We start from the raw sequence: 26,618 nt of genomic DNA, 5'->3' as shown, positions 1-26,618 counted from the left end.
TGGGCAAAAACTAAAAGCCTCCCCCTGAGAGCAGGAACAAGACAAGAATATCTGTTTTCATCAGAGGTACTCAACATAGTACTGGAGTTCTAGCTACATTGATTAGACAAGAAAAAGAAATGTAAGGCATCCAACCCCAATTGTCCTCAAACTATTCTAAAATATCTAAGAGGCAGGAAAATTCCCAAACTCTTCTTATAAGCCCAGTATTATACTAATTCCAAAACCAGATAAAGACACAACAAGAAAGAAAACTGTAGGCCAATGTCACTGATGAACATAGATGCTAAAATCCTCAAAAAATATTGGCAAAACTGATCCAGCAATATGTTAAAAGATCATGCACCATGACCAAGTGGGATTCATCCCAGGGATGCAAGGGGAGTACAATATATGGATATCAAAAAAATGTAATACATCACATAAAAAATGTGAAAGATAAAAACTACACGATCATATCAGTAGATTCTGACAAAGTACAGCACCCATTTATGATTAAGTCACTCAGCAAATTGGGAGTAGAGAGAACAAACATCAACACAAAGACCATGTATGAAAAACCTACACTGAACACCATACAAAATAGGCAAAAACTAAATCTTTTGTAGTGAAATCAGGCACAAGACAAGGGTGTCCACTTTTACCACTTCTATTCAACATAGAATTGGAAGTTCTACCCACAGTTAACAGACAAGAAAAAGAAATAAAAGGCATCTAAATTGGAAAGGAGAAAGTAAAACTGTTACTGTTTGCAGATAATGTGGTAATATGCATAGAAAAAATTATAGACTCCATCAAAAAACTCCTCAACCTAATGAATGAATTTGGCAAAATGTTGGAATACAAAGTCAACATTCAGAAATAAAAGACATTTTTGTACAGTAACAAAGAAGTTACCAGAAACAGAAATTAGGAAAAACATCCCATTTACTATGTAACAACAAGAAAAAAAAGATTGTGGGAGAGAAAAATAAAATACTTAGGAATAAACTTAACCAAGCAGGTAAAAGATCTGTACTCAGAAAACTACATAACACTGGAGAAATAAATTAATGAAGACACAATTAAATGGAGTCATATATCATTGTCATGGACCAGAAAAATTAACACCATTTAAATGTCCATACTACTCAAAGCAATAAACAGATTCAACACTATGTCTGTCAAAATACCAGTGACATATTTCACAGATATAGAACAGACATTTCAAAAATTTATATGGAAACAGAAAACACCCTGAAAATCAACAATTTTTGAGAAAGAACAAAACAGGAGGGATCACAGTACTTAGTCTCAAACTATATTAAAAGACCATGGTTGTCAAAATAGTTTGGTATTGACATTAAGAACAGACACATAGACCAAGGGAACACAATGAAGAGCCCAGAAAAACCTATGTCAATATGGTCAGTTAATATATGACAAAGGGGACAGGGACAATAAATGGAGTAAAAATAGCCCCTTCAATAAATGGTATTTGGAGATCTGGACAACTACATGCAGAGAGAGAGAGAGAGAGAGAGAGAGAGAGAGAGAGAGAGAGAGAGAGAGAGAGAGAGAGAAGGAAAAGAAACTAGACCATCAAATTGTACTATCCTCCAAAAAAACCCCTCAAGATTGGTAAAAGACTTATGTCAGCATAAGTCATGATACTGTAAAAGGCCTTGAGTAGTACATAGGCAGGAAAATTTCATATATCCCACACAGCAGTATTTTCACTGATACATCCATTAGGGCAAGGGTATAAAGGAAAGAATAAACAAATGGGACTTCATCAAATTAAAAGCTTCTGGATGGCTTAAGAAAACATCAACAAAATGAAAAGGGAACCAACTGTATGGGAAAGTATATTTGCCAGTGATACCTCAGGCAAGGGCTTAATCTTCAAAATATATAAGAACACTCACCTGACTCCACACCAGGAACACAAACAATCCAATTAAAAAATGGGCAAAGGACCTGAACAGACGCTTCTCTAAAGAGGACATTCAGAGGATCTATAACATGGGAAAAAAATGCTCAACATCACTAGCCATGAGAGATGCAAATTAAAACCACCATGAGATATGACCTCATGCTGGTCAGAATGGCCATTATTAACAAATGAACACAGAAGAAGTACTGGCGAAGTTGTTGATGAAAGGGAACGCTAGTACATTGTTGGTGGGAATGCAGACTGGTTTAGCCACTGAGGAAGGCAGTTTCCTCAAAAAACTAAAGATGGAACTGCCTTTTGATCCAGCAATAGCACTGCTAAGATTATACCTTACGAATCCTGAAACACCAATTCAAAAAAACCTATGCACTCCAATATTCATAGCAGCATTATATGTAATAGCCAAGTGCTGGACACAGCCTATGTGCCCATCAGTAAAAGAGTGGATCAAAAGCTGTGGTTCTTTTACATTATGGAATGTTACGCGGTAGAAAGAAAGAAGGAAATTCTACCCTTGTGATAGCAGGGATGGAAATGGAGAGTATTATGCTTAGTGAAATAAGCCAGGCAGTAAAAGACAAATACCATATGATCTCACCTATAAGTGGAACCTAATCAAAATAACAACGGAATGAACAAAATAGAACCAGAAATATGGAAATAAAGAACAAACTAACATTGACCAGAGGTTAGGGTTGAAGGGAATAACATGGAAAAGAATGGGAAGGGGCAAGTGAGGGAACATGAATAGAGGACTCATTGGCATGGACAATGGAGGGGGAATAAACTATGGGAGTGTGGGGGGATGATCCAAGGAAAGCAATGGTGAAAAATGCAGGAGAACTGAAATGGAACAATTTTAAAAAAATGAAATAAATAGCATCCAAATTGGAAAAGAGGAAATAAAGCTGTCATTATTTGCAGGTGACATGATAATGTACATAGAAAACCAAATAGACTCCACCAAAAAACTACTTAAACTAATAAGTGAATTTGGCAAAATAACAGATACAAAGTCAATATTCTGACATTGAAGACATTTTTGTACACCAACAATAAAATATGCGAAATAGAAACTAGGAAAAAAAATCCCATTTACTATAGCAACAAGAAAAGTAAAGTACCTAGGAATAAACTTAACCAAGGAGGTAAAAGACATAGACTTAGAACTATGGGGCACTCATGAAAGAAATTAAGGAAGATACAAACAAATGGAAGTATATACTGTGTTCATGGATAGTGAGAAAGATCATTAAAATGTCCATACTACCCGCAGTAATGTATGGATTCAGCATAATCCCTATTAAATACCAGTGACATATTTCACAGTATAGAATAGCTATTTCAAAAATTTATGTGGAATAAATAACTACCGCAAATAATTGCAGCAATCTTGAGAAAGAAGAGCAAAGTAGCAGGATCACAAGTATATGATATCAAACTATGCTACAAGGCCTGTGTGACCAAAACAGTATGGTACTGGCATAAGAGCAGACATGTAGATCAATAGAACAGAAATAAACTGAAGTCTCTATGGTTAATTATTATTCGACAAAGGGGGCAGAAGCATAAAATCGAGTAAAAATAGCCTCTTTGGAGCTCCTGCCCTTTGCAACAGCATGGATGGAGCTGGAAAGCATTATGCTAAGCAAAATAAGCCAGGCAATGAAAGACAAATCCCATATGATCTCACCTTTAACAGGAACCTAAACAACAAAACAAAGAAACAAGCAAAATATAACCAAAGACACTGAAATAGAGGACAGGCTGACAGTGACCAGAGGGGAGAGAAGAGGGAATTTCAGGGGAGAATGGGAAGGGTTTACAGTAACAAATTTAAAGGACACATGGATAAAAACTGGGGGGGGGGGGTGTGGTAATGGGAGTGAAGTGGGGAGGGATAGGTGGGCGGGCTGGAATGGGAGTAAAAGGCAGAAAACTGTACTTGAACAATGATTAGAATAAAATTAAAAACACAAACAAACAAAAACACAGGGCCCTAGCAGCCCTTTCTATACAAGGGCTTTCATGCAAACTGCATTTCACGGAGAAGCCAGTGTTGATGGGAGAGACTTGGTTCTTCTTACACATGTGAAGAAGTACAGATCAGCAGATCTATTAGTGTGTAATCAGAGTTTATTAGTGACCTGTTCCCATGGAAGAAAACGAGCCTAGCTAGGATGGGCGGGTGAAAGGCATAGGTTCAGGGCAAAGCAAGGTGGCCAAAATAAGGGCGGCTGAAAGCTAGGGTGGAAAGCCCTTAGGGTGGCCTGAGGCCAGGTGGCCAGAGAGCCAAGAGAATAAGTCCTTTGTTCTGAGGACTTACATAGTTGGCAGGATGGTAGTAAAAAAGTTATATATTTATTTAAAAAAAAAAGCCTCTTCAACAAATGGTATTGGGAGATCTGGACAGCTACATGCAAAAAAAAAAAAAAAAAAAAGAAAGAAACTCAATCACCAACTTACACCATACACAAAAATAAATTGAAGGTGGATAAAAGACTTAAATATAAGTTGCAACACTGTAAAAGTCCTAGAGGAGAACATAGGCAGGAAAAAAACAGGTATCCCACGCAGTAGTATTTTTGACCATACATTGTCCAGAGCAAGGGAATTAAAGAAAGAATAAACAAATGTGGCTACATCAAATGAAAAGTCTTCTAAATGGCTAAAGAAAACATATGTCAAAATATATTTGTCAGCTATACCTTGGACAAGGGTTTGATGTCCAAAATGTATAAAGAACTCATATGATTCAACACCAGGAAGATAAACTATCCAATTTAAAATATGGGCAAGGGACCTGAACAGACATTTCTCCAAAAAAGAGTATTCAGAGGCCCCATATGTGTATGAAAGGATGCTCAGCATCACTAGCCATCAGCGAGTTGCAAATTAAAACTACAATGATATACCACTTCACACTGTTCAGAATGGCCATCATGAACATTAACAAACAACAAGTGCTGGGGAGGTTGTGGAGAAAAAGGAACACTAGTGCATTGTTGGTGGGAATGCAGGCTGGTGCTGCCACTGTTGAATACAGTATGGAATTTCCTCAAAAAAACTAAAGATATAACTGCCTTTTGACACAGCTTTTCCACTGCTGGTATTATACCCTAAGAATCCTGAAACACCAGTTCAAAAGGACCTATCTACCCCTATGTTTACAGCAATATTATTTACAATAGCCAAGTGCTGCAAACAGCCAAAATGCCCATCAGTAAATGAGTGGATCAAAAGCTGTGGTACATTTACACAATGGAATACTATGCAGAAAGAAGTACCTTTGCCACAGCATGGATGGAACTGGAGAGCATTATGCTAAGTGAAAAAAACCACGCTGTAACAGACAACACTGTGTTATCTCACCTATAACTGGAACCTAATGAACAAAACAAACTAGCAAAAAAGAACCAGAAGCATGGAAACAAGGAAGAAACTGACAGGGATCAGAGAGGAGGGTGGAGAGGGAAAAGGGAGGAAAGAAGGGGAAGGGCCTAGTTAAAGAACTGGTATAAATGACCCATGGGCATGGACAACATAGTGGGGACTGGCTTGGAGCAGAGTGTGAGTAGGGTAGGGGAGAGCAACAGGGAAAAATTGGGATAACTGTAATTGAACACCAACAAAAAAGAAAATATTGTACTTTAGTATGAGGACACATACACAGGCAAATGTCAGTTGAAATTTAATTATTCGATGACGTAAAAACAGACTCTTACCCAATAAATAAAAATTAAAAAAAGAAAAACAAAAAAAAATGATTGTAGTTGTGTGGACTGAATGGGGATACTCTGAAATTCACAAAGGGCCATATCATGACAGTTGCATTGATGTGCCCTGTGTCTTGCCTCTTGTTTCAGGGTCCTTCCAGCTCTAAAACCAGAGTAGTTGGGTCCTGAGCAGAATCTAATAGTCCACTATCTTATTTCCAAATTCAGACTGGATACATTTCGAATTTGGATGCCAGTGAGCCTCTGTTTGTGTATCATCAGTCAACCTCAGCAGGTAGAAAGGGAATTACTGAGGGGTTTAATCAACGTTCTTTAGTCTGTGAGTCTGTGGAAGTTACTTGAGTTGGTTTAAGTTGAAAATGGGGACTACATTGAAGGAGAAAAGAGCGCTATCCTGAACCCAAGAGCACAATGGCCTGGACCCAGGGACTGAGGAACAAGCCAAAGAACCCAGCAGCTGGCCTTTCTTTTTCTTAGTTCCATATAGCCCTCTCATCACTGATTCTTTGTCTTATTTCTACACTTTCTTTTTCCTGCAGACTGGTTTCTTTGCTCACAACAGATATGGCTGCTCCAAGGCTTCTAAGCTAACAGTATATTAGGGTAAGGCTAAGTTACAGTGTGGTAGCAAATGAACCCCCATATATCAGTGGCTTAATTATAAGGTTTATTTCTTCCTCACATTATTTATCCAGTGAAGCTGACAGACAAAACCATCTCATGGTACTGCCTTCTCAACAGAAGCTTCTCAACAGCTTCTGGGGTTGTCACAGCCAAGCTGATGAAAGGGTCACTTTTTACTACCTCAGGCCAAAGGGACATGTGTCCTTCTGCTCATGGCCTGTTTGCCCAAACTAGCCACGTGACTTCTCCTATTGCAAAGGGGCAGGGGAGCCCTGTCTCATAGTTCAAATGACTGGTTGGGATCAGTCCAAATTTTCTGAACCTTGTATTCTTTAGACAGAGTTCTTCACTTTGGTTTCCAGAGGACATTGATATAAAAAATAGGAAGTTCCTAATCTCCTTATGTGGATTAGAATGACCCTTACTCATGTGAGCTTAGAGCACCTCAAAAAAAAAAAAAAGCAAGAATGAATGAAGGAGTACATACTGTGGCTATGCTAAGTCTTCATACGTTATTTCATCCATGTGGTGATCTAGCTGTCTCCTGCCACAGGTGTTTGCTGTGCTCTGTTTTTTGTCCTGAATTCTCTTTCCCTTAAGTAAGCATTAGGGGGTCTAGATCATATCGCCTTCCCCCTAATGCTTACTTAATACCTGTACACCACTGAGAGTTTATCTCAAGCATCACTTCTCCCAGGAAACCATTCTTAACCACCAGTCTAGAGTCCTTGCCTATTACCATATTTCTTCCATTCTAAGACGAACCTTTTCTCCAACATTTGAATATCCCTCAAATTGGGCCATATCTCTCTAAGTGGTACATATTAGTGATCAGCAAGTTGTTTTTTTTTTTCTGCTTAGTGGTGCATGAAACAATTGTGCTTCTTACAGTGGGCATTTCAGGTTCAGTATTGTTTCCTTTCAAGCATTTATCTGTTTGTATTAATGTCCATTTTGTCCTATGTACTTTAAACTCCATTAGGGCAGAAATAATGTCATTTTGCTTAATTTTGTATCTCAAGCATCTAGTATACAATGCTTGGCACACTATGTGTCCAGATAACTGTTTGTTATCCTGTTATCTCTGTTCAGATATGAGGCCCTGGCAAGAAACCTCACCCAGAATCACGTGGTAGTAAGTGGCTGAGGTGAGAGTTGGCCTAGGTTAGACTTGCCTCTAAGACCAGTGTCTTAGTCACTGTTCTTTTCCCACCTTTGCAGAAAACTGGAAGAAACTGTTTGTTCACAAGACAAAACTATCAATCCTGGTGTGCATATGAGGAAAACTTAGAGAGCAAGGCTCAGCCAGTGTTTTCCTTTTGTGCTTACATTTTCCTGCTTTCTCCCCACAGGGATCCCAAAAGGAACTGTTGAATTTGACTCAACAGGATTATGTGAACCGCATAGAGGAGCTTAACCAGTCACTGAAGGATGCCTGGGCCTCGGACCAGAAAGTAAAGGCTCTAAAAATAGTCATTCAGGTCAGGTCTAGTGATTTTTTTTTTCTTTTTCTTCTTAGTTTCCCATGTAAAACTCCTTTGTGGATAATTAGGATTTTTATAGGCCTACTTTTCTCAACTTCTACTTTCACATACTTCCTATGAATCTGTTTTTATGAGATGGCTAATCCTACTGCCACCATGTGCAGCTGTACAGGTTGTGCACTGCACAATTCCAGTAAACTCACCCTACATACAGTATTAATGGTGCCCTCTGGGTTGTGCAGTTAGTTCATTGGCCTGTACAGTTACTGGAGCATTTGTGATTTGTACAGACTGGAGGTTGACAACTGTATTTTGGGTTTCCTTGACCAGATTTTCTTTGTGTTTTTGGGACTAATGGTTGCGTGTCCCTGATATGTACATTTTTGGGTCATATTCTGCATAACTATGTGACAAAAAAACCATATATATGGTATTAGGAGAGTTACATTTGGTGAGTCCATTTTGTTCATGAATTTGTTGATCTGTGACAACTCTTAGATCTTAAGAAAAAGTTTGTAAGGAAAAGAGCTTATTCTGTTTCTTGACCCTTAAGATTATCCTGTCTTGGCAAACCATGCTGAGAAATACTCTAAAAAATAATGTGTGCATTATGATTTTCACAGCACAGTTAATGGAGACTTTCTGAATAACCATTTTAGTTCAAAAGGACAAATCCCATTTTTGTTTAATGTCATGACAATGTGACATTTATTTTCTCACTTTTTACTTTGGAGAGAGGGTTAGGAGAGCATGGGAGCCTTTGCAGTGGGTGCTTGAAATCTGTTACGATGGGCGCTTTATATGGCAGACACTATTTTTTGAGTATTTCATGACCAAGCCTTTTAATCACTGTTAGTTTTCAAAGTAAATACCCATGAAGAAGGGTCTTCTCATCTGGATGCACATGATATGGGCTTGCTTGCTGAGGGGCTCAAGTGAGAAAATAATCTAACAATTGCTTCTTCAGGATATTTTTATTGGCAACATCTCTACATAGAGTATTGCAGTATAGAACTGTGACTTCTGAATTTTACAGCTGGAGGAGATTTGTGTCTTCTCAAAGAAAAGAACTGTGGACAAGTTTGATTAACTCCACACCTGGTTAATTGTAACTGTCTTGCTTTTAATACTTTAAAGACTACCTTCTTTATTTAATAATGATAGTCAAGTTGCAGAGTGTGTAGAAATGGGACCAGTTCACTTTATTTGCTCTGCAAGAAGGTTTCTGTTTTTGTAGCTTTATTGAGATATATTTTACATATCCTAAAATCCAGCATTGTGAGTGTGCAATTCAGTGATTTTTAGTGAGTTTATAGAGTTATGCAACGATTACACAATCCACTGTTAGAACATTTTCATTACCCTCCCCTTCAGGTTCCCTCAAGCATGTTTGCAGTTAAACCTTGCTGTCACTTCTGGTCCCAGAAAACTACTAATCTGCTTTTGATGCTCTAAACTTTCATTTTCTAGACATTTCATGTATGTGGGATCATTCAGTATATAATCATTTACTTTTTCTTTTTTCCTTAGCATAATGTTTTTGAGATTTCTCCCTGTCATAGTGCCAGTACTTTATACCATTTTACTGCTGACTGGTATTCCAGTGTCTGGATAACCACATTTTACTTATCCATTAATGAACTGATGGACATTTAGACTGTTTCCACTCTGACTCTTATAAGTAATGCTACTATGAATATTTGCATACAGGTCTTTGTGTGGACATGTGTTTTCATTTCTTTTGAGTAGATTCCTAGGAGAGGAATTCCTGAGCCACATGGTGTGTTTATGTTTAACTTTTTGAGAAATGGCCAACCTGTTTTCCAAAATGGCTGCACCACTTGTATTCCTGCCAGCACTGTGTGGATGTTCTAGCTCTTAAAATAGTTGTTCTCTATCTTTTTGATTATAGCCTTCTTGTGGTTTTGAAGTGGCATCTTATTGTGTTTTATGTTTTTAATCCTCACCCAAAGACATGTCTTTTTTTTAATCTATACTTTTTAAAAAATATTTTATTTATTTATTTTTAGAGAGGAAAGGGAGGGAGAAAGAGAGAGAGAGAGAAACATCAATGTGTGGTTGCTGGGGGCTGTGGCCTGCAACCCAGGCATGTGCCCTGACTGGGAATTGAACCTGCAATGCTTTGGTTTGCAGCCCACGCTCAATCCACTGAGCTGTGCCAGCCAGGAGGACATGTCTTCATTGATTTTAGAGAGAGAAGAGGTGGAGGGGGCGATGGAGAGAGAAAGACAGACAGTAATGTCAGAGAGAAACATTAATCGGTTGTCTCCTGTATGTACCCTGTCTGGGGATCAAATCCACAACCTAGGCGTTTGCACTACCCTGGAATCAAACCCACAACCTCTGGTGCATGGATGATGCTCCAGCCCAGGGCTCATTGTGGTTTTAATTTGTAATTTCCCTGCTAACTAATGATGTTGAATATCTTTTCATGTGCTTATTGGCCATTTTTATATCTTCTTTTAGTGAAATATCTATTCAAGGCTTGTCCATTTTTAAAATCAGGTTGTTTATCTTCTTTTTGAATAGTAATAATTCTTTATATATTCTTGATTCAAATTCTTTATCAAATAAATATATGCTCTAAAGGTATTTTTTGTTTAGTATGTGGCCTGTCTTTTGATTTTCATAGTGGTGTCTTTTGAAGTGTAGACATTTTTAATTTTAATGAAGTTCAGTTAATTAATTCTCTCTCTTTTGGCTCATAGCTGTGGAAGTTTTACAGTTTTAGTTCTTATGTCTAGGTCTGTGGTCCATTTTGAATTAATTTCTGTGTATGGTATAAGAACATAAATTTAATTTTTTGCATGTGGATGGCCAATTGTTTCAGCCACATTTGTTAGAAAGACTATCTTTCCCTTATTGAAGTATCTTGACACCTTTGTCAAAAGTCAACTGACTGTAAACATATGGGTTTATTTCTGGACTCTCAAGTGTGTTCCACAGATCTGTAAGTCTTTCCTTATGCCAGTAGCACATTGTCTTGAGTACTATAGTTTTATGGTAAGTTTTGAAACTGGGTAGTATAAGTCTTTTCACTTTGTTGTTGTTTTTTCAAAGCTGTTTTAACTCTTCTTGGTGCTTTGCATTTCTATATGGTTTTTGGAATTGCTTGTCAATTTCTTTCCACCTCCCCAAACAAACAAACCTTCTGGGATTTTGATAGGGATTGTGTTGACCCTATAGGTCAATTAGAGAGATTTGCCATCTTAACAATAGTGAGTCTACTGGTGTATGAATTATGTGTCATTTATTTTGTCGATGGGCATCTGGTTCTTGCTTTTTCTTTTTTCATTATTATGAATAGTGTTACGTGAACACTCTTGGACATGTCTGCTGGTTTTTCTGTGATGATGGTTCATACCTCAGAGTGGAGTTGCTTGGTGCAGGGTGTGTACAATACCGTTATTTTCCAAAGTAGCTGTGTCAGCTGATATGCTTGCAGTAGCAGTGGCAGTATGTCTGTGCTATTCAGCATCCTCTCCACATTTGGTATGAGCAGACTTTCTGTCTTCATTTTTTTAAAATTGGGAGGTGATAAAATCCTATTTTATGGTGGTTTTAATTTGCTATTCCCTGATTATAATAATATTGATCATCTTTTCACATGTTTACTAACAACTGGGATTTCCTTTTCTGTAAAACAAATGCCTTTAGTCAATTCTATTTGCTCATTTTTTAATTATTTTTTTGTATTTTTTATATTGATTTTTAGGATATTTTTTCATGTATTCTGGGTAGTAATTGTTCTCTCATCATTTAGTGTGGTTCCTCCATTTGCTTTGATTAATCAATTTTTAAAAAATCCTGATAATTAGAAACTCCTAGTGTTCCTTTAAATTAGAGTGTTGCTAATTGGAAACAAATGGAAAATACCTTTTTAATATTTTTCTAGCAATGTTAATAAATTTGATAGCAAGTATTTCAGGTAGAGTAATTTATTAGTACTTCAGGTAAAGTTTGTAACAGTGGTTCTCAGCCTCGGCAGGATGTTAGAATCAGGTGGGGGCTTTAAAATCTCCAGAGTCCACACTAATACCCAAAATTAGCTTTATCAGGATCTCTGGGAGTGGGTCCCAGGCACCATTATTTTCAAAGCTCCCCAGATGATTCCAAACACTGGCTTGTAGAATGCTTAGTCCATTCAGAGTCTGCTGCACATTGTGGATGTCCTGTGAAGTGGATGTCCTAGAGCTCTTGTTAAAAATACTGATTACCTGGTGCCCCCCTGGAGGATTTGGAAAGTAGGTTTAGCATGGAGCAGAGAATCTGTATTTTTAATACATACCCTGGGGTTCTGAAACTGCACCAAAGCTTTAAAATCTTGAGGAATCTTCAAAATTGTGATTTAAAAGGTAACTTCAATTCATAACATTATTATGACTTTAACTTTGGATTTTAAAAAAGCTCTGCTTCCTGTTATCTTTTATAAAATATGTTCTGTGACACCAGGTTAGGAGACAAATCAATGCACAAATGTTGGGAAGCCCCAGCTGTGTTTAATTTGAAATCTTTTGTTTGAGTTCTCTTTCTCTCACCTCCCGAGTGGGCACCAATTTATCTGTGAGGCCTCTGGGTAAGAGCTTGGGAGATTTGACATCCCTAGGAATCAAGAGTTGTGTATTATAAGCAGTCTCTAAGACTCAGCGTTGTTTGCATTTTCCAAGCCCTGAAATTTCATGGGGTAATTGTTTAAGTTGGATTGGAGCACTCACAAAGGACATAGATAAAACACAAAGCAGGGCATCAGAAAATAGAGTTCTGCAAATGCCATGTTTGGTGTCAACACCATTGTTTTAACAGCTTATTTTTCCTTCCGCCCCCTCCCCCAAATAATATTTGGTCTATAAGAGGATGTTTTACAAATTAGACATGTTACTTTTAAGCATGTAGTTCTGGGAGAAACTCGGTGATGTAACAATTTAGATAACTGGGTAACAAAGTGAGAACAGATGGCAGCTTCTTTTTTTTTAAGTTTTATTTATTTATTTTTAGACAGAGGGGAAGAGTGGGAGAAAGAAAGGGAGAGAAACATCAGTGTGTGGTTGCCTCTTGAGCGCCCCCTACTGGGGACCTGGCCTACAACCCAGGCATGTGCCCTGTCTGGGAATCGAACCATCGACCCTTTGGTTAGCAGTCTGGCACTCAGTCCACTGAACCACATCAGGCAGGGCATGATAGTCTGCTTCTTGATAGGATGAACATGTAACCATTCTCTGCAGGTTGGAAATGCATATTAAATGCCCAAATATTTTTAAGTGACATTTTTCTCTCTGAGGGTCAACCATTGGAATGATAAAATAGGGCAAGGTTCTTTAGTTCTTTATGCTGACTTTTTAATTTGTAAATACTTTGGGGCATTAAATTTAGTTCTTTAAAGTAGAAATCATTTTTCTTGTTTTGTTTCTGATTATAAATGATGGCTTTTGTTTAATTTTTTTATTTTTAGAGAGAGGGGAAGGGAGAAAGAAAGGGAGAGAAACATGGACATATGAGAGATACAGTTGGCCTTTTGCGTGCCTCCACCTGGGGACCTGGCCTGCAACCCAGGCATGTACCCTGACCAGGAATTGAACCTGTGACCTTTTGGTTCTCAGGCCAGTGCTCAATCCACTGAGCCACATCAGCCAGGGCATAAATGATGACTTAATCTCAAGTATTTAAGGCCAAGTTGTGTGACTGCAGTTTTCTATTAAGAGTCCTGAACATGTCAGTGCTCCCCTAGCTTGAGTGATGGCTTGTAGATTGAGCAAGTCCCTGTGGAACCCAGATACTTGCAGTGTTGAAGACCATAGTCCAGAGAAATGTGAACTCGCTGAAGCCTATCATGTTTCTTTTAGAGGGATATTTGGGAGTGAGTGTAAATGGTAGATGCTAGTTTTAAGAAGTCCTGGAAATTTACTTACGGGGTCATTTCACAGAAAAGAATGATTAAGAATTGAGACTATCCTGAAATAAACCAGAGGTAGCCATGCTGAAAAGCAGCTGGAACAAAGATGGGAATCATCTGCAAAGGCATTTATGGGAAGTCATTGACTTCCTTTGCTGACCTCGAGTGCTGACCCTAGTTTGGTATATGAGCAGAGGCCCTTTTGGATGAGATCTCTCAGTCCTTTGGTGTTCCTGGAGGAAGGTGGTAGTGTCTTTCCTTAAGAGGCTCTGTTGTGAGTAGAGTCTCACTGTCATGGTCAAAAACACAGTGGTTTTGCTTATCATTGTATTTCCAATGTCTCGCAAGGGCTTGAAATGTGGTAAGCACCTGCACTTGTTTGTAGAAATTGTTAATTTTCCAGGCCTAGAGTGTTCTAACCAAGTGAGACACAACAGAATTAATATTCTTTCCTCTTCTCTTTTTTAGTGTTCAAAGCTTCTTTCAGACACAAGTGTTATTCAGTTCTACCCAAGCAAATTTGTCCTCATCACTGACATACTTGATACATTTGGTAAGTACTAAGTACTAGTCATATTCATTTTAGATCTAGGAAATAGATTTTTTTTTGCCAGAAGTTGAGTGGTAGAGCTACTTTAAATTAGGTTCTGTTGTGGTTTAATTATAGGCAAATCATAAGGGAGACCCCCCAAACTCCCTTGCTATTTAACAAGGGTACTGTTATCAAAAGAATTTTAAATTATGTGTTTTCTAACCTTCTGATAGGCTACTAAAGAAAGTGAGGGAAGTGAGCATGCAGCCTGTCTAGATGAGCGGCAGTCCATCGCTATCTCATGGCACCTGGAACTCACTTTGTTGGAACTGAATTCAGAATTTCTTCCTAGTCTTTCCTTGGTCCTCAGTGGGTTTCTGTCTGGGGAAATGGCAGCACTATGTATCTTGTTGCCCAAGCTGAAAATCTGAGAGTCTTCTCCCCTGTGCCCCACATCCAGTCTTAAGTTCTTCAATTCAGCTTCCTAAATCTCCCCAGTATTCCATTTTTTCTGTCTTCAGAGAAAATCCTTAGTCCAGGCCATAATTCTCTCATACCTGGATGATGGCTACAGCTCTTATGAGCTTTTCTCACATTATTGTGGCTGTTCCTTGTCCCATGTGCCACCCCTCAGGAAGAATGATTTGTGGGAGGCCAGCAGAGAGGTCTGAACTAAAAAGAATACCTGAACCCTCTCTGCAGAAACAGGAGACCTATGTGCTTCTTGGCAATGGTTAGTGTTCAGAGCATCATGTCATTAGCAGTTTGCCCAAACCATACAGCCTTTTAGGCGATACATGATGTTGAGCAATGAGGTGCCCCATAACAACTAGCAAACAGTTGCCTTCTGAGAGCTGAATACATAGTCAGTCAGAACAGAGACATTCACTGCCTTACCTAGGAAGGACCAGTGGTCTCCTAGCCCTGCAAGTCTTGTTTATAACTCATCAAAAGATCTAATGAGTCAGAAAACAAATTTCAGGGAGACCCATTTAGTTTTATAGCAGACAAGGGACCTGAATGTATTAGTTATAACAAGTGATAGAAAACCTGACTCATACTAATCTTGGCAAAAGATGGTATTTATTGGCTCAGTTTGAAAAATCCAGGGGTAGTTTCTAGTTTCAGGTACAGGTGATTTAGAAACTCAAACATTGTCTTCAGGATCGTGATGTTTTCTAGTACTTTTCCTTGAGTTGGCTTCATTCTCAAACTCTACAAGGTGCCCTCACTTCTATTAACTTCTAGTAGTCCTAGGACAAGGAAAGAACTTTATTTTTCTAAGCAAATAAAGTCCAACAAAATTCCAACAATTCCAAGCAAATAAAAGTCCCAGAATTCCATCTCATTGACTTGCTTTGGATCACATGCCAGCTCCTGAGCAGTTTGTGTTATCTGGGGAATGAAATGAGCAGATTATTCTGGATTAGGCTGTTGTATGAAGAAAGGGGAATGGAAGCTAACTGGCCTAAAAGAAGTGATGCCCCAGCTCAAAAGTAGGATATCTCAGGTTCAAATGACCCAGAGAGGCAGTGTTAGGCACTGCTGGGCACTGAGGGTGTCTCAGAAAATAAGAGACAAAAATCCCTTCCTTTTTGGGCTTATGTGCCAGTAAAAGAGGGTTTATAGAACAAGTAAGCAAACCCAGCTGTATAGTAGATGACAGTCAGTGCTGTGGAGTAAAAAAAATGAGAATAGGGTTAGGGGAATGAGGGAATGGGCAAGGCATGGGAAGGCTATACTTTTAAGTAGGGTGGTTGGAAAAGGCCTCACTAAAAAAAAAATATGTGGGTAAATAGTTGAAGGAGGGGAGAGAGGACCCACGTGTTTTATGGAGGTAGGAGTGCAGTGCCAGGTTATGCCAAGGAACAGCTGGTATAAAGATACTGGGGTGGGAGCATGGCTGGCAGTTTTGAAGAGCTGAGAGGCCAGGCTATCTGAAGTAAGGTGAGCAACAAGGAAGGGCAGGAGCTAACATGGTAAGAGATCCAGGTGGGCCTTGGAGGCCATTGGAAGGACTTGAGCTTTGAACTTAAGGACATGAGGAGCTACAGCAATGTTAAACAGAGCAGGGGTGCCATCCGCTTTGAGTTCTTTTGATCTCCCTCTGGCTGCTGTGTTGAGACTAGACTATAGAGCAAGGGATGGGGAGCCCAATGATGAGGCCATTGTAGCACTTCAGCTAGAAAATGAAGGTGGTGTGGACCCAGCACAGTGGTGGAAATGGGGGTAATGATCCAGAAAGTATGGGTGCACTAGGCTGTCCCAATAAATATCAAATCATACACTCCTTTGGCCTCCACTTGTCTTCATACACAGTTGTCTTCACAGGATGACCACAGGGTGAGGGTATTAGCCAGGGAGACAAGTTGGTGGCTATGTCTGGTCTTTCTGACAGTTCTACTTCTCATGGTGAATTAACACATTGGCCTTCTGGTTCCCCTTACTGGCCTCCTCAACTTTCTTTTGCATGAGTCAGCATCCATGTTAGATAAGCCGAGGGATGCCAGTGAGATCCAGTTTCTAACTGGTGAGCCTGGCCAGATCCAAACATTGACCTTGTGAGAATTTTGGGCTGCCATCCTGCCAGCCTCTCTTGGTGGACTCCAGTCCCAAACCTCAACAAGCCGGATGTAGTGCAGATGCCTGCTGTCATAGGCGGACTAGAAGTTGATAGGACTGGTGGAGATAAACGCTCAACAAATAATGTCCTTTGGCCTGACTCATTTTCTTTGGTGCTTTAGAAATTCTAAGTCACATTGTCTTCACAACATCCTTGTGAGGTAAGGTCTGGAATTACCCCATCTCACAGGTAAAGAATCTGAGGCACAGAGAAATAGGTAGCCCTATTACAAGGGTAGTAAGTTCTCTTTGCAGTCAAATCACCCATTTTATTTTTGTTGTACTTGGCTCATGAGGAAATTTTGCTCTCTGTGAAAATTACAAATGCTAATTTCACCTCTGGGAATTCATCCCAGTGTATAGCAACAGAAGACTGGAAATAATCTAGGTGTCCATCAATAGGGGATGTCTGTACATTGGAGAAATAGGAGGCCTCTAAGACTGAGGGTATGCTCTGTATTTTAAGTTGGAAAGATCTCTAGGCTGTATCATCATATGAAAACATTAAGATGCAGAACAGCTATAGAGAATGTTCTATTTTTGTGCATATTCCCTTGTATTTGTCTAAAGAAGTACCAGAAGTACACCCAATAAATAAATAAAAGTGGGACCCCTTAGAGGGTGGTGGGAGCAGTGAGGTGAGTGGGACAGGCTGAGAGTGAAACTTTGGTCAATGCCATCCACTGCCTTTGGGAATTTTGAACCATGCGAATGTTTTCCCCATTTGAAATAGAACATTCAAACAAGTATCTGTCTTCAGCACTTTTTTCCTTCTACTCCCCTTCCAATGACATTCCCAGTGGTGCTGATGTCTGGATCTGTGGTGAATGTTATTTCTCAGGATGGTGGGGCAGCCTGAGCTTGCAGGTGCTCAAGGAGACTCCATTTTGCTTTGGGGCTACTGAGCTGTTTTTGCCTTTTAAAAAATGGGTGGACTCTGCCTTGTTTGGATGGGAACTCAGAGTGCTGAGGTCCATCTCATGCATCTGCTCCCCAAGGAGGTGCTTGACAGTACAGGGGTGTTCTATGGTGGTGGACAGGACTAGTTGGGGCTGGAGAATTGTGCTAGGTGGGGATATGGGACACAGCCCAGGCATCTGCAGTATGAAGGTACAAGGAGGGCTCTCACTGGGATTTCACAGAGGCCCTGAACACAGAGCTGGGCTTGAATCTGACTGCATTTCTTGCCTTGTCTCCAAAGGTAAGCCTTGGTTTCTTCCCTTGCAAAATGGGCATGATACACCCCTGCCTCGTGGGTTTTCTGGAGAGCATTAGATGAGAGGATGCATATAATGTTTTTCTTCTTGCAATTGCTTGCTGTCAGGATCAGTGTAAACAACTTTGAACAGTGCTTGACACAAAGTAAGTGCTCAGAAAATATTAGCTAGTATTGTTGTCATTATTTAGGTATTTTAGGGTTTTTGGTTTATTAGAAAATGGACCAAGAAAGGAAATAAATCTAGGATTGGGTATTATTTCTCAAAGTAGTTGTCCACTGGCTTAATAAAAGAAAAAAAATTCGTCAAAATTGTTTGGCCAAAGTGATTTTACTGTTAAAATCCCTGGAGTATGAAGATTAAATATAAAAATTGTGGTCTTAGAGAGATAGCAAGCTTTTTTGTGAAGGAAGAAAAGGCATTCCATACCCTTAAGACTGGTCTGTGTGCCCTAGGAGGTGAGCATTTAGGCAGCTGCCCACTGTAGCTCACTGTGATGTCCCAAGGTAAAATAGGCAGTCCCGGTGCCTGGTTCTTTGGTTGTCACAGAGGCAGCCTCTTACTGCACCAGAAGAGGCTACCATGGAGAGCCCATGACCACAGGTAACCAAATACTTCCTGCCAGGAGGACAAAGGCAGGTCATTTTGAGACCTGGAGTGTGTTCTCTGAGGCTTCCTGGGAATGTCTAAAATGAAGCAGTGGTTTGGAACAGTGGCTCTCATGCTTGGCAGCATAGCTGTGGAGCCTTAATAACATTCCCAATCATAATGCTGTACCCCAGACCATATATATTAGATCTTCTGAGGATGGACATAGGCATCAGCATATTTTCAGGTGCCCCAGGTATTCTGAATGTTCAGCCAAGTTTGAGAACCACTGCTTTAGAAGGAAGAAGAAGGCTTGTTGATATTTTTAAAGATTGCTATATCCAAGGTAAGTTTTAAAATTAAAAATGGGACTTCTGGCCAAGATGGAGGCGTAGATGGATACATTTTGCCTCTTTGTACAACCAAAAGGAGGATAACACATTTAAAAACAAAAAATGACCAGAACTTCCAGAAAATCAAACTGTATGGAAGTCTGACAACCAAGGAGCTAAAGAAGAAACAGTTACCCAGACTGGTCGGAGGTACGGAGATGGGCAACTGGGGTGGAGAGGAGATGTGGCAAGATGGTGGCTGGAGGACAGGGCAGGTGAAGCGGTGGCTGGTGGACCAGTAAGGCAGCAGCTGGCAGAGGGGGTGGTCCCACAGATGGGTGCAGATAAACCAAGAGGAACAACTGGGTAGCGAGACAGACTGTGCAACCCAGGGTTCCAGCCCTGGGAAGTAAAGCTTCAAAACTTCTGGCAGTAAAAATCTGTGGGGGTTGCAGTGGGAGGTGAAACCCCCAGCCTCGCAAGAGAGTTCGTTGCAGAGGCCCACAGGACTCTAGAACATACATTCACAAACTCACTCACCCATGAATCAGCACCGAAAGAGCCAAATTTGCCTGTGTGCAGCAGGAGAAGTGATGAAAGGCAGGCAGAGCCGAGCAAGTGGCATTGTTCTCTCTCATGCCCCTGCTCCACATACAGTATCGCAACACAGCTACATGGGTTGCCTCACCCTAATTAATATGCAAGGCTCCGCCTCTTACTATGTAAAAGGTACACAGATAAAAAAAAATATCCAAATGAATGTACTGATCAAAGCTCCAAAAGTAGAATTCAACGATAAAGAGATAGACAGTGTGTCAGATGCAGAGTTCAAAACACTGGTAATCCAGACACTAATGGAAATGGTTGAGTATGGTTGCAAAATAGAGGAAGAAATGAAGGCTCTGCAAAGTGAAATAAAGGGAAATGTACGGGAACTGACAGTGACTGGAAGGAAACCAGGACTCCAATCAACCATTTGGAGTAGAGGGAAGAAACAAACATTCAACTAGAACGGAATGAAGAAACAAGAATTCAAAAAAATGAGGAGAGGCTCAGGAATCTCCAGGACATCTTTATACATTCCAACATCTGAATCAGGGGGGTGACAGAAGGAGACGAGGAAGACCAAGAAATCAAACAGTTACTTGAAAAAATAATGAAGGAGAACTTCCCCAATCTGGCAAAGGAAATAGACTCTTAGGAAGCCCAGGAAGCTCCTAGAGTCCCAAAGAAGTTAGACCCAAGGAGGAACACACCAAGGCACATCATAATTAAGTCACCCAAGATTAAAGATAAGGAGAGTATCTTAAAAGCAGCAAGAGAAAAGGGGACAGTTACCTACAAAGGAGTTCCCATTAGATTATCAGCTGATTTCTGCAAAGAAGTCTTGCAGGCAAGAAGGGGCTGAAAAGGAGTATTCAAAGTCATGAAAGGCAAGGACCTACATCCAAGACTATCCAGCAAAGCTATCTTTTAGAATGGAAGGGCAGATGAAGTGCTTTCCAGATAAGGTCAAGTTAGAGGAGTTCATCATCACCAAGCCCTTATTATATGAAATGTTAAAGGAATGTAAGAAAAAGAAGATGATAAAAAATATGAACAGTAAAATGACAACAAACTCACAACTATCAACAACTGAACCAAAAACAAAAACAAACTCTGCAAACAACTAAAACAGGAACAGAATCACAGAAATGTAGATCACATGAGGGGTTATCAGTGGAGAGGGTGATGGGGGAGAGTGGAGGAATAAGTACAGGGAATAAGAAGCATAAAAGGTAGGTACAAAATAAATGGGGAAATTAAGAATAATATGGGCAATGGAGAAGCCAAAGAACTTATATGTATGACCCACCATGGACATGAACTAAGTGTGTGGGGTGGAGGGGATTCTAATGGCAGTAGGGATGTAGGGTGGAGGAGAATAAAGGGGAGAAAAAAATGGGACAACTATAATTGCATAATCAAGAAAATATATGGCCCTGGCTGGTGTTTCTCAGTGGATTGAGCGCGGGTCTGTGAACCAAAGGGTTGCCAGTTCAATTCTCCATCAGGGCACATGCCTGGGTTGCAGGGCAGGGCCCCAGTATGGGGGGGAGGCATGTGAGAGGCAACTGCACATTGATATTTCTCTCCCTGTCTTTCTCCTTCCCTTCCCCTCTCTCTAAAAATAAATAAAATCTTTAAAACAATTAAACAATGAAAATAAAAAATATATATTAAAAAAATTAAAAATGCTTCCTGCCTGAATCACTGGTTCTCATACTTGAGTGTATATAAAAATTCCTTAGCCAGGTTACTTGAAATGCATATTCCTAGTCTTCACCTCCTAAAATACTATTTTTCACATGCTCTGAGCTGGTCCCCAGGAATGTGCGTTTTCAGCAAGTGTCTTTAGGTTAATGTAGTGTAAGTAGTCTACACTGGACAAAGAACCTAGATGGCTCCTCTTGGCTGGCTTCTTGACCATAATATATTACTGGTGATTACTTGATGATTTCACTTTATCTCCTGTTCTTGGACCAAAAATACTCCTTACAGCTTTCCTGGCTCTTTTTCTATGTATGGATAAGGTACGTGGTTCTTTACTGCCTTGAATGATGGAGTTATGAGAGAATAAAGAAACACATGGCACAGGGAAATACTTTTGATGTTAAAAGTGATTTGGGAGGGTCAAGGAAATGAATAGAACTGTAAATTTTATCCCTTGAATATTGATGGCTTTTTCTAAATACCATGCATGGAATACACAAAGCTTTTTGTGCTAGGTTAGGGATTGGTCTATAGACCAAGTCCAGACTACCCTCTTGGTTTTGTAAATAAAGTTTTATTGGAACACAAGCACATCCATTTATATACATACTGTCTTTATTGGCTTTTGAGCTATTATAGCAGAATTGAGTATTTGCAACTGTATACCAGGCAGCAGTTTGGGTACTGGGAATATGTCAGTGTACATAACTGCTTCTGGGTATCAGTCCAATCACATAAATGAGTGAAGCAGGCTGGTGAGTGGGAGACTGGCAAACTGGTTATAAGCCATTTTAGGGAAGCTACTCTGTTCTAGCTGATTTTTATCCTATAGGGATATGGGCCTGTTTTTGGCACATTACATGTGAAGAAGCAGAAATCTGGGTTTTCATGTAAATTCTCCCAATTATTACATGTTGGCAGCTAATTCAAAAAAATATTAAAACACTTTGTGGGCCATCGTGTGATGGGCCAAACAAAATTGATCACTGCTGGATTCAGCCTATAGGCTGTCCATTTGCAACCTCTCATATAGAGTCTAATGTACACCATTCTCTGTTGCATGAATGGGAGGTATCTGAGGCTTTTTTGACCATATGTTCCAGCTGACTCAAAGAGGAGAGTGAACATTTACCAGCCTCTCACAGAAAGTAAAAATCCCTTTTATTAAAAATAAAAACAAAGACCTGGCTGGCGTAGCTCAGTGGATTGAGCGCGGGCTGGGAACCAAAGTGTCCCGGGTTCGATTCCCAGCCAGGGTACATTCATGGGTTGCAGGCCACGGCCCCCAGCAACCGCACATTGACGTTCCTCTCTCTCTCTCTCTCTCTCTCTCTCTCTCTCTCTCTCCCCCCTCTCCCTCCCTTCCCTCTCTAAAATAAATAAATAAATAAAATCTTAAAAAAAAAATAAAAACAAAGAAATGTGGCTTAAAATTTGTCCTATTGGTGGCAGCATATTACCACAAGTTAAAGTTTATCTGGGCGCTGTCTGTGACCCCAGTTAACAAAAGATTTATTTGGTTAACAAAAAGATTTACTTCTGAAGAGCATGATACTATCTTTTCCTTTCCAGGAAATCTCGTGTTTGACCGCATCTTTTCCATGTGTGTGGGTGACCGCGTCTTACCAGGTAATGTCATAGTTACTGCAACGATTTTATTTTGCCTTGGAGTCAGGATTCAGTTTATATGAAATCAGGATTTATTGAGACCCAATAAAAGTTTTTTATTTTTGGTTTGCTAAAAGTAAAAGAAACATCTGTACAGATTTTTGATCATCTGTCTTCTAATAATATCAGAAGGTTTTCAAACAGCCCCGCTAGGAATTTGGGCAAATAATTTGAATGTGCAGGAATGAAAAGGTGTTGTTGCATTTAGATTCATCTGAACTTTCACATCAACTTAAATTCCTCTGCTGCTTGATATTTTAATGTTTTTCCTAAGAAGCAAATTGCTTTAAAAAACCCATCAAATAAATCAGTAACAGATGCTTTGCCTCTACAATCTTTGCCCAAGTTTGCATTAAGCTTATTGCCAGTCAATTTTAAATTCTCAGGAGGTTATAATGGGAGTATATGATGAATTCCTTTTTTTAATTTAATTTTTATTGTTTTTTCATTAACATTTAGTTCACTTATTCCCCCTTCCCCCAGCAATCACCACACTTGTCCATGTCCATGAGTCCTTTTCTTTTTTGCACAATCCCTCCACCTTATAACCTTTCCCCCTCTAGCTGTCATCCTCTCCGTCTATGAGTCTGTCCTCATTTTCTGTGTTCAGTTTGTTCATTAGATTCCAAATACAAGTAAAATCATATGGTATTTGTATTTCTCTGACTGGCTTATTTCACTTAGCATAATGTTCTCCAGGTCTATCCATATTGTTGTAAAGGGTAAAATTTTCTTTTCTTTTTTACTGAGTAGTAGTCCACTGTGTAAATGTCCCATTAGTTGTTTTATCCACTTACCTATTGGTGAATACTTGGGCTGTTCCCATATCATGGTGATTATAAATAATGCTACAGTGAACATAGGGATGCTTATATTCTTTTGAATTAGTGTTTTGGGTTTCTTTAGATATATTATTGAAAGAGGGATTGCTACATCCAAAGGCAGATCCATTTTTTATGTTTTGAAGTATCTCCACACCTCTTTCCATAGTGGCTGCACCAATCTGCATTCCATGAATTTTTTTTGTCATATAAATGGTGATGATGTGTCTAGTAACATGGAACTCACACCAGCAGCTTCCTTTTCCTTTTATCCCTCTTTTCAATTTCCTAGACTGATGTGAGTAAACGTTCTTATCCTTAGAGTAAGTTTGTTTCTCCTTCATTTTACCACCTGCTACTCCTAACCAGATGATGACATCAGCAACAGTAACTCATAATTTGACCTCTTCATTCATTTATTTATTTATCCATTCTTTATTTGTTTCATCCATCTACATGTCTATATATTTTTGAAACTTTGATATACATATGTCTCAGAAAGAGGCAGAGCCTATAGACCTTTAGGGCTAGAAGAGCTCTTAGAAATAATCTTGTCTCATTATAATTGGGCAGACCCAGTGCAAAATAGTCAGGGACTTTTGCCCACAGCCTTGCTGCCATCTTGCTAAGTTGCTGAACGTGCAGGCACTGGTCACATGGGGCTCTTGAGCACTTGATATCTGGCCAGTCCAAACTGAGATGTGCTGTGAATATTAAAAAATATGGTAGATTTCAGAGACTTAATACAAATAAAAGATTATAAAGTATCTCACTAATAATTTTTTTAATACTGATTATACACTGAAATGGTGTTTTGGATAAGTCAGGTTAATCAAGTATACATTTCTCCTGCTTTGATTTACCTTTTGGAATGGGTTCACATGGTATTTCTATTGGACAGCACTGTTCTAGATCCTCCCTGCCACCACATCACATCTGTTACGTTTTTAAAAGTCCCTTCCCATGTTCTAGGTGTCTCAAGATTAGGAGGCTGTGAGCCTGGGAAGGTAGGCAGGGAGCTCCTGAATGGAAAGGCTTTCTCTGTGAGCTTAAAGATTTGACCAATCCAGGTGCTTTTATTTTATACCTGCCAGCTTATCCTCCATGGGCAATGCCAGCAGTAGTTTACTCTCAGCCTGCAGGCAGAATTAAACCTAAAATAGGTGTTTTCCTTGGCTACAACAGTATTTTTTTAATGTTTTTTTTTATATAGGTTCTACTACTTCCTATTGTTATGTACCTAACTGCTTAAAAATATATTACCTGCCTGACCCCCAGAAGCATTTGAGTTTGCATCTACTGTAATAATTTTCTTTCCTCCCAATTTTTACTAACTATACAAACATTTTAGAACCAAGTAAGAAAAAAATTACTAATAACTTACTAATTACCTAAAAGTTTAACATACAAAGAGATTTTCATATTTACTTCTAGTTCTTGTCTGAAGTTATTAACACTTTTATCACTAAAATTCTTCCTCCCTGAAATAACTTTTTTTTAGTAACTTGAGCAATGCATTCAGGCTTTTGCTTTCTTGAAAATAATTTCTTCATCCCACCTTAGTTAAAATCTTCATTTACATGTGTTTTCTGGTCCCAAGAACTTGAAAGGGATAGAGGCAGACCTTTCTCAAAAATGTTTGTAATCTCTGGGATGAATCTTCACAATAATTATGAATAAAGCTTTTGAAATCAACTGTGCAGAATTCTGCCTAAAGAAGTAAGTTTAGAGAGGAACCTGGTGGCATTATTCATGTTTTCCATTTGAATCAAGTTCTGATTAGTGACTTTAATTTCTGAGCCTTTGCTTTCAGGAGGTTTAACTAAGGCCTGACTTATGACTTTAAAAAGATACCAGCATCCTTTGGGCTCATAGAAAGGATATACTACTAGATGTAGTAATGTTTTTCCCATTATCTCTTAATCCAGCATATGTGTGAAGAGACCATGTACTCTATAATTTTATTTTCATCTTGGCAGAAATAACTTAAGTTTATTGTGTTGTGGTTTTTGTCATCAGCCGCATTCCCATCTTCAGTTTTCCCCATGGCTGAGGTGGGCTGCATCTGGATAAGCAGGGCCCTTGACTGATACGGCTTTCTTTCAGCACCTGCTAAGATGACACTGCATTCCTATAAGCACTGTGATGTAAAGAAAGCTTTCATTGCTACTGTAGAGACATTGCGTGTGACAGGGAACTCAACTCATTGGCCTTCTCCCTCCTCCTAAAGTCGCCTCAGAAGGTCAGGGTTAGTAAAAGAAGTACCATAAGAAAATTAAATGGGAACCTGAAGGAAAAATCTTTGGCATTTGTTATACTGAAGTCCCTTCTGAATTAAATTCCGAATTCTGAATTCATTCTCCACATAGCAGCCCAAGTGTCAAAGTATAAATCATGGCATGTCATCCCTCTGCTCAGAACTCTTCAGGGAGCTTTCATTACAATTAGAGAAATTCTCAAACTCTTCATCAAGGCTACAGCCCTATATGATCTGGCTTGTTGTGCCTGCTTCTCTCCTTGCTTGCCACATTGGCTTGATTTCCTATTCTTTGTCCATGTCATCAGTCATAGCTATTTCAGGACCTTTGCATTTGCTGTTTCTTCTTCCTGCAAATACATGTCTTCCAGACTGAAGCATGGATGGCTCCTTTTTGTCATTCAGGGCTCAGCTCAAATGCCATCTCTGCAGGAGCCTTCTCTGACCACCCTGTCTAATGACTCCAACCAACTCCCTACTGAAGTCACTCTTTTGTCTAATAACTTGGTTTTATATCTTTTATCATTTGACTGCTACTAGATATTTCCTTATTTGCATGCTTATGCTTTTTCTTGTTTATTATGTTTCTTCCCCCATTGGAATGTAAACTTCAAGAGAACAGGGTGTGTCTTATGT

The 26,618-nt window shown here is 39.4% G+C and overlaps 1 protein-coding gene across 4 annotated transcripts in view; it reads left to right on the top strand.

The window, feature by feature from the left end:
* The window catches only part of VPS35L (VPS35 endosomal protein sorting factor like), a 157,991-nt gene that overhangs the window by 33,440 nt on the left and 97,933 nt on the right, over positions 1-26,618 (top strand). For 3 of the 4 annotated variants that reach the window (XM_045848851.1, XM_045848854.1, XM_045848855.1), the window contains 3 exons: positions 7,650-7,778; positions 14,161-14,245; positions 22,809-22,865. In XM_045848851.1, the coding sequence (XP_045704807.1) occupies positions 7,650-7,778; positions 14,161-14,245; positions 22,809-22,865 (271 nt within the window). The remainder of the gene's footprint in view (positions 1-7,649; positions 7,779-14,160; positions 14,246-22,808; positions 22,866-26,618) is intronic. The other variant, XM_045848853.1, reaches the window with a different exon arrangement.

This window comes from Phyllostomus hastatus, unplaced genomic scaffold (assembly GCF_019186645.2).
Source record: "Phyllostomus hastatus isolate PE091 unplaced genomic scaffold, TTU_PhHast_1.1 phas_contig_64, whole genome shotgun sequence".
Classification (NCBI taxonomy): domain Eukaryota; kingdom Metazoa; phylum Chordata; class Mammalia; order Chiroptera; family Phyllostomidae; genus Phyllostomus; species Phyllostomus hastatus.
Note: the sequence above shows the minus strand (reverse complement) of the source record. Positions and strands in the feature narration are given on the sequence as shown.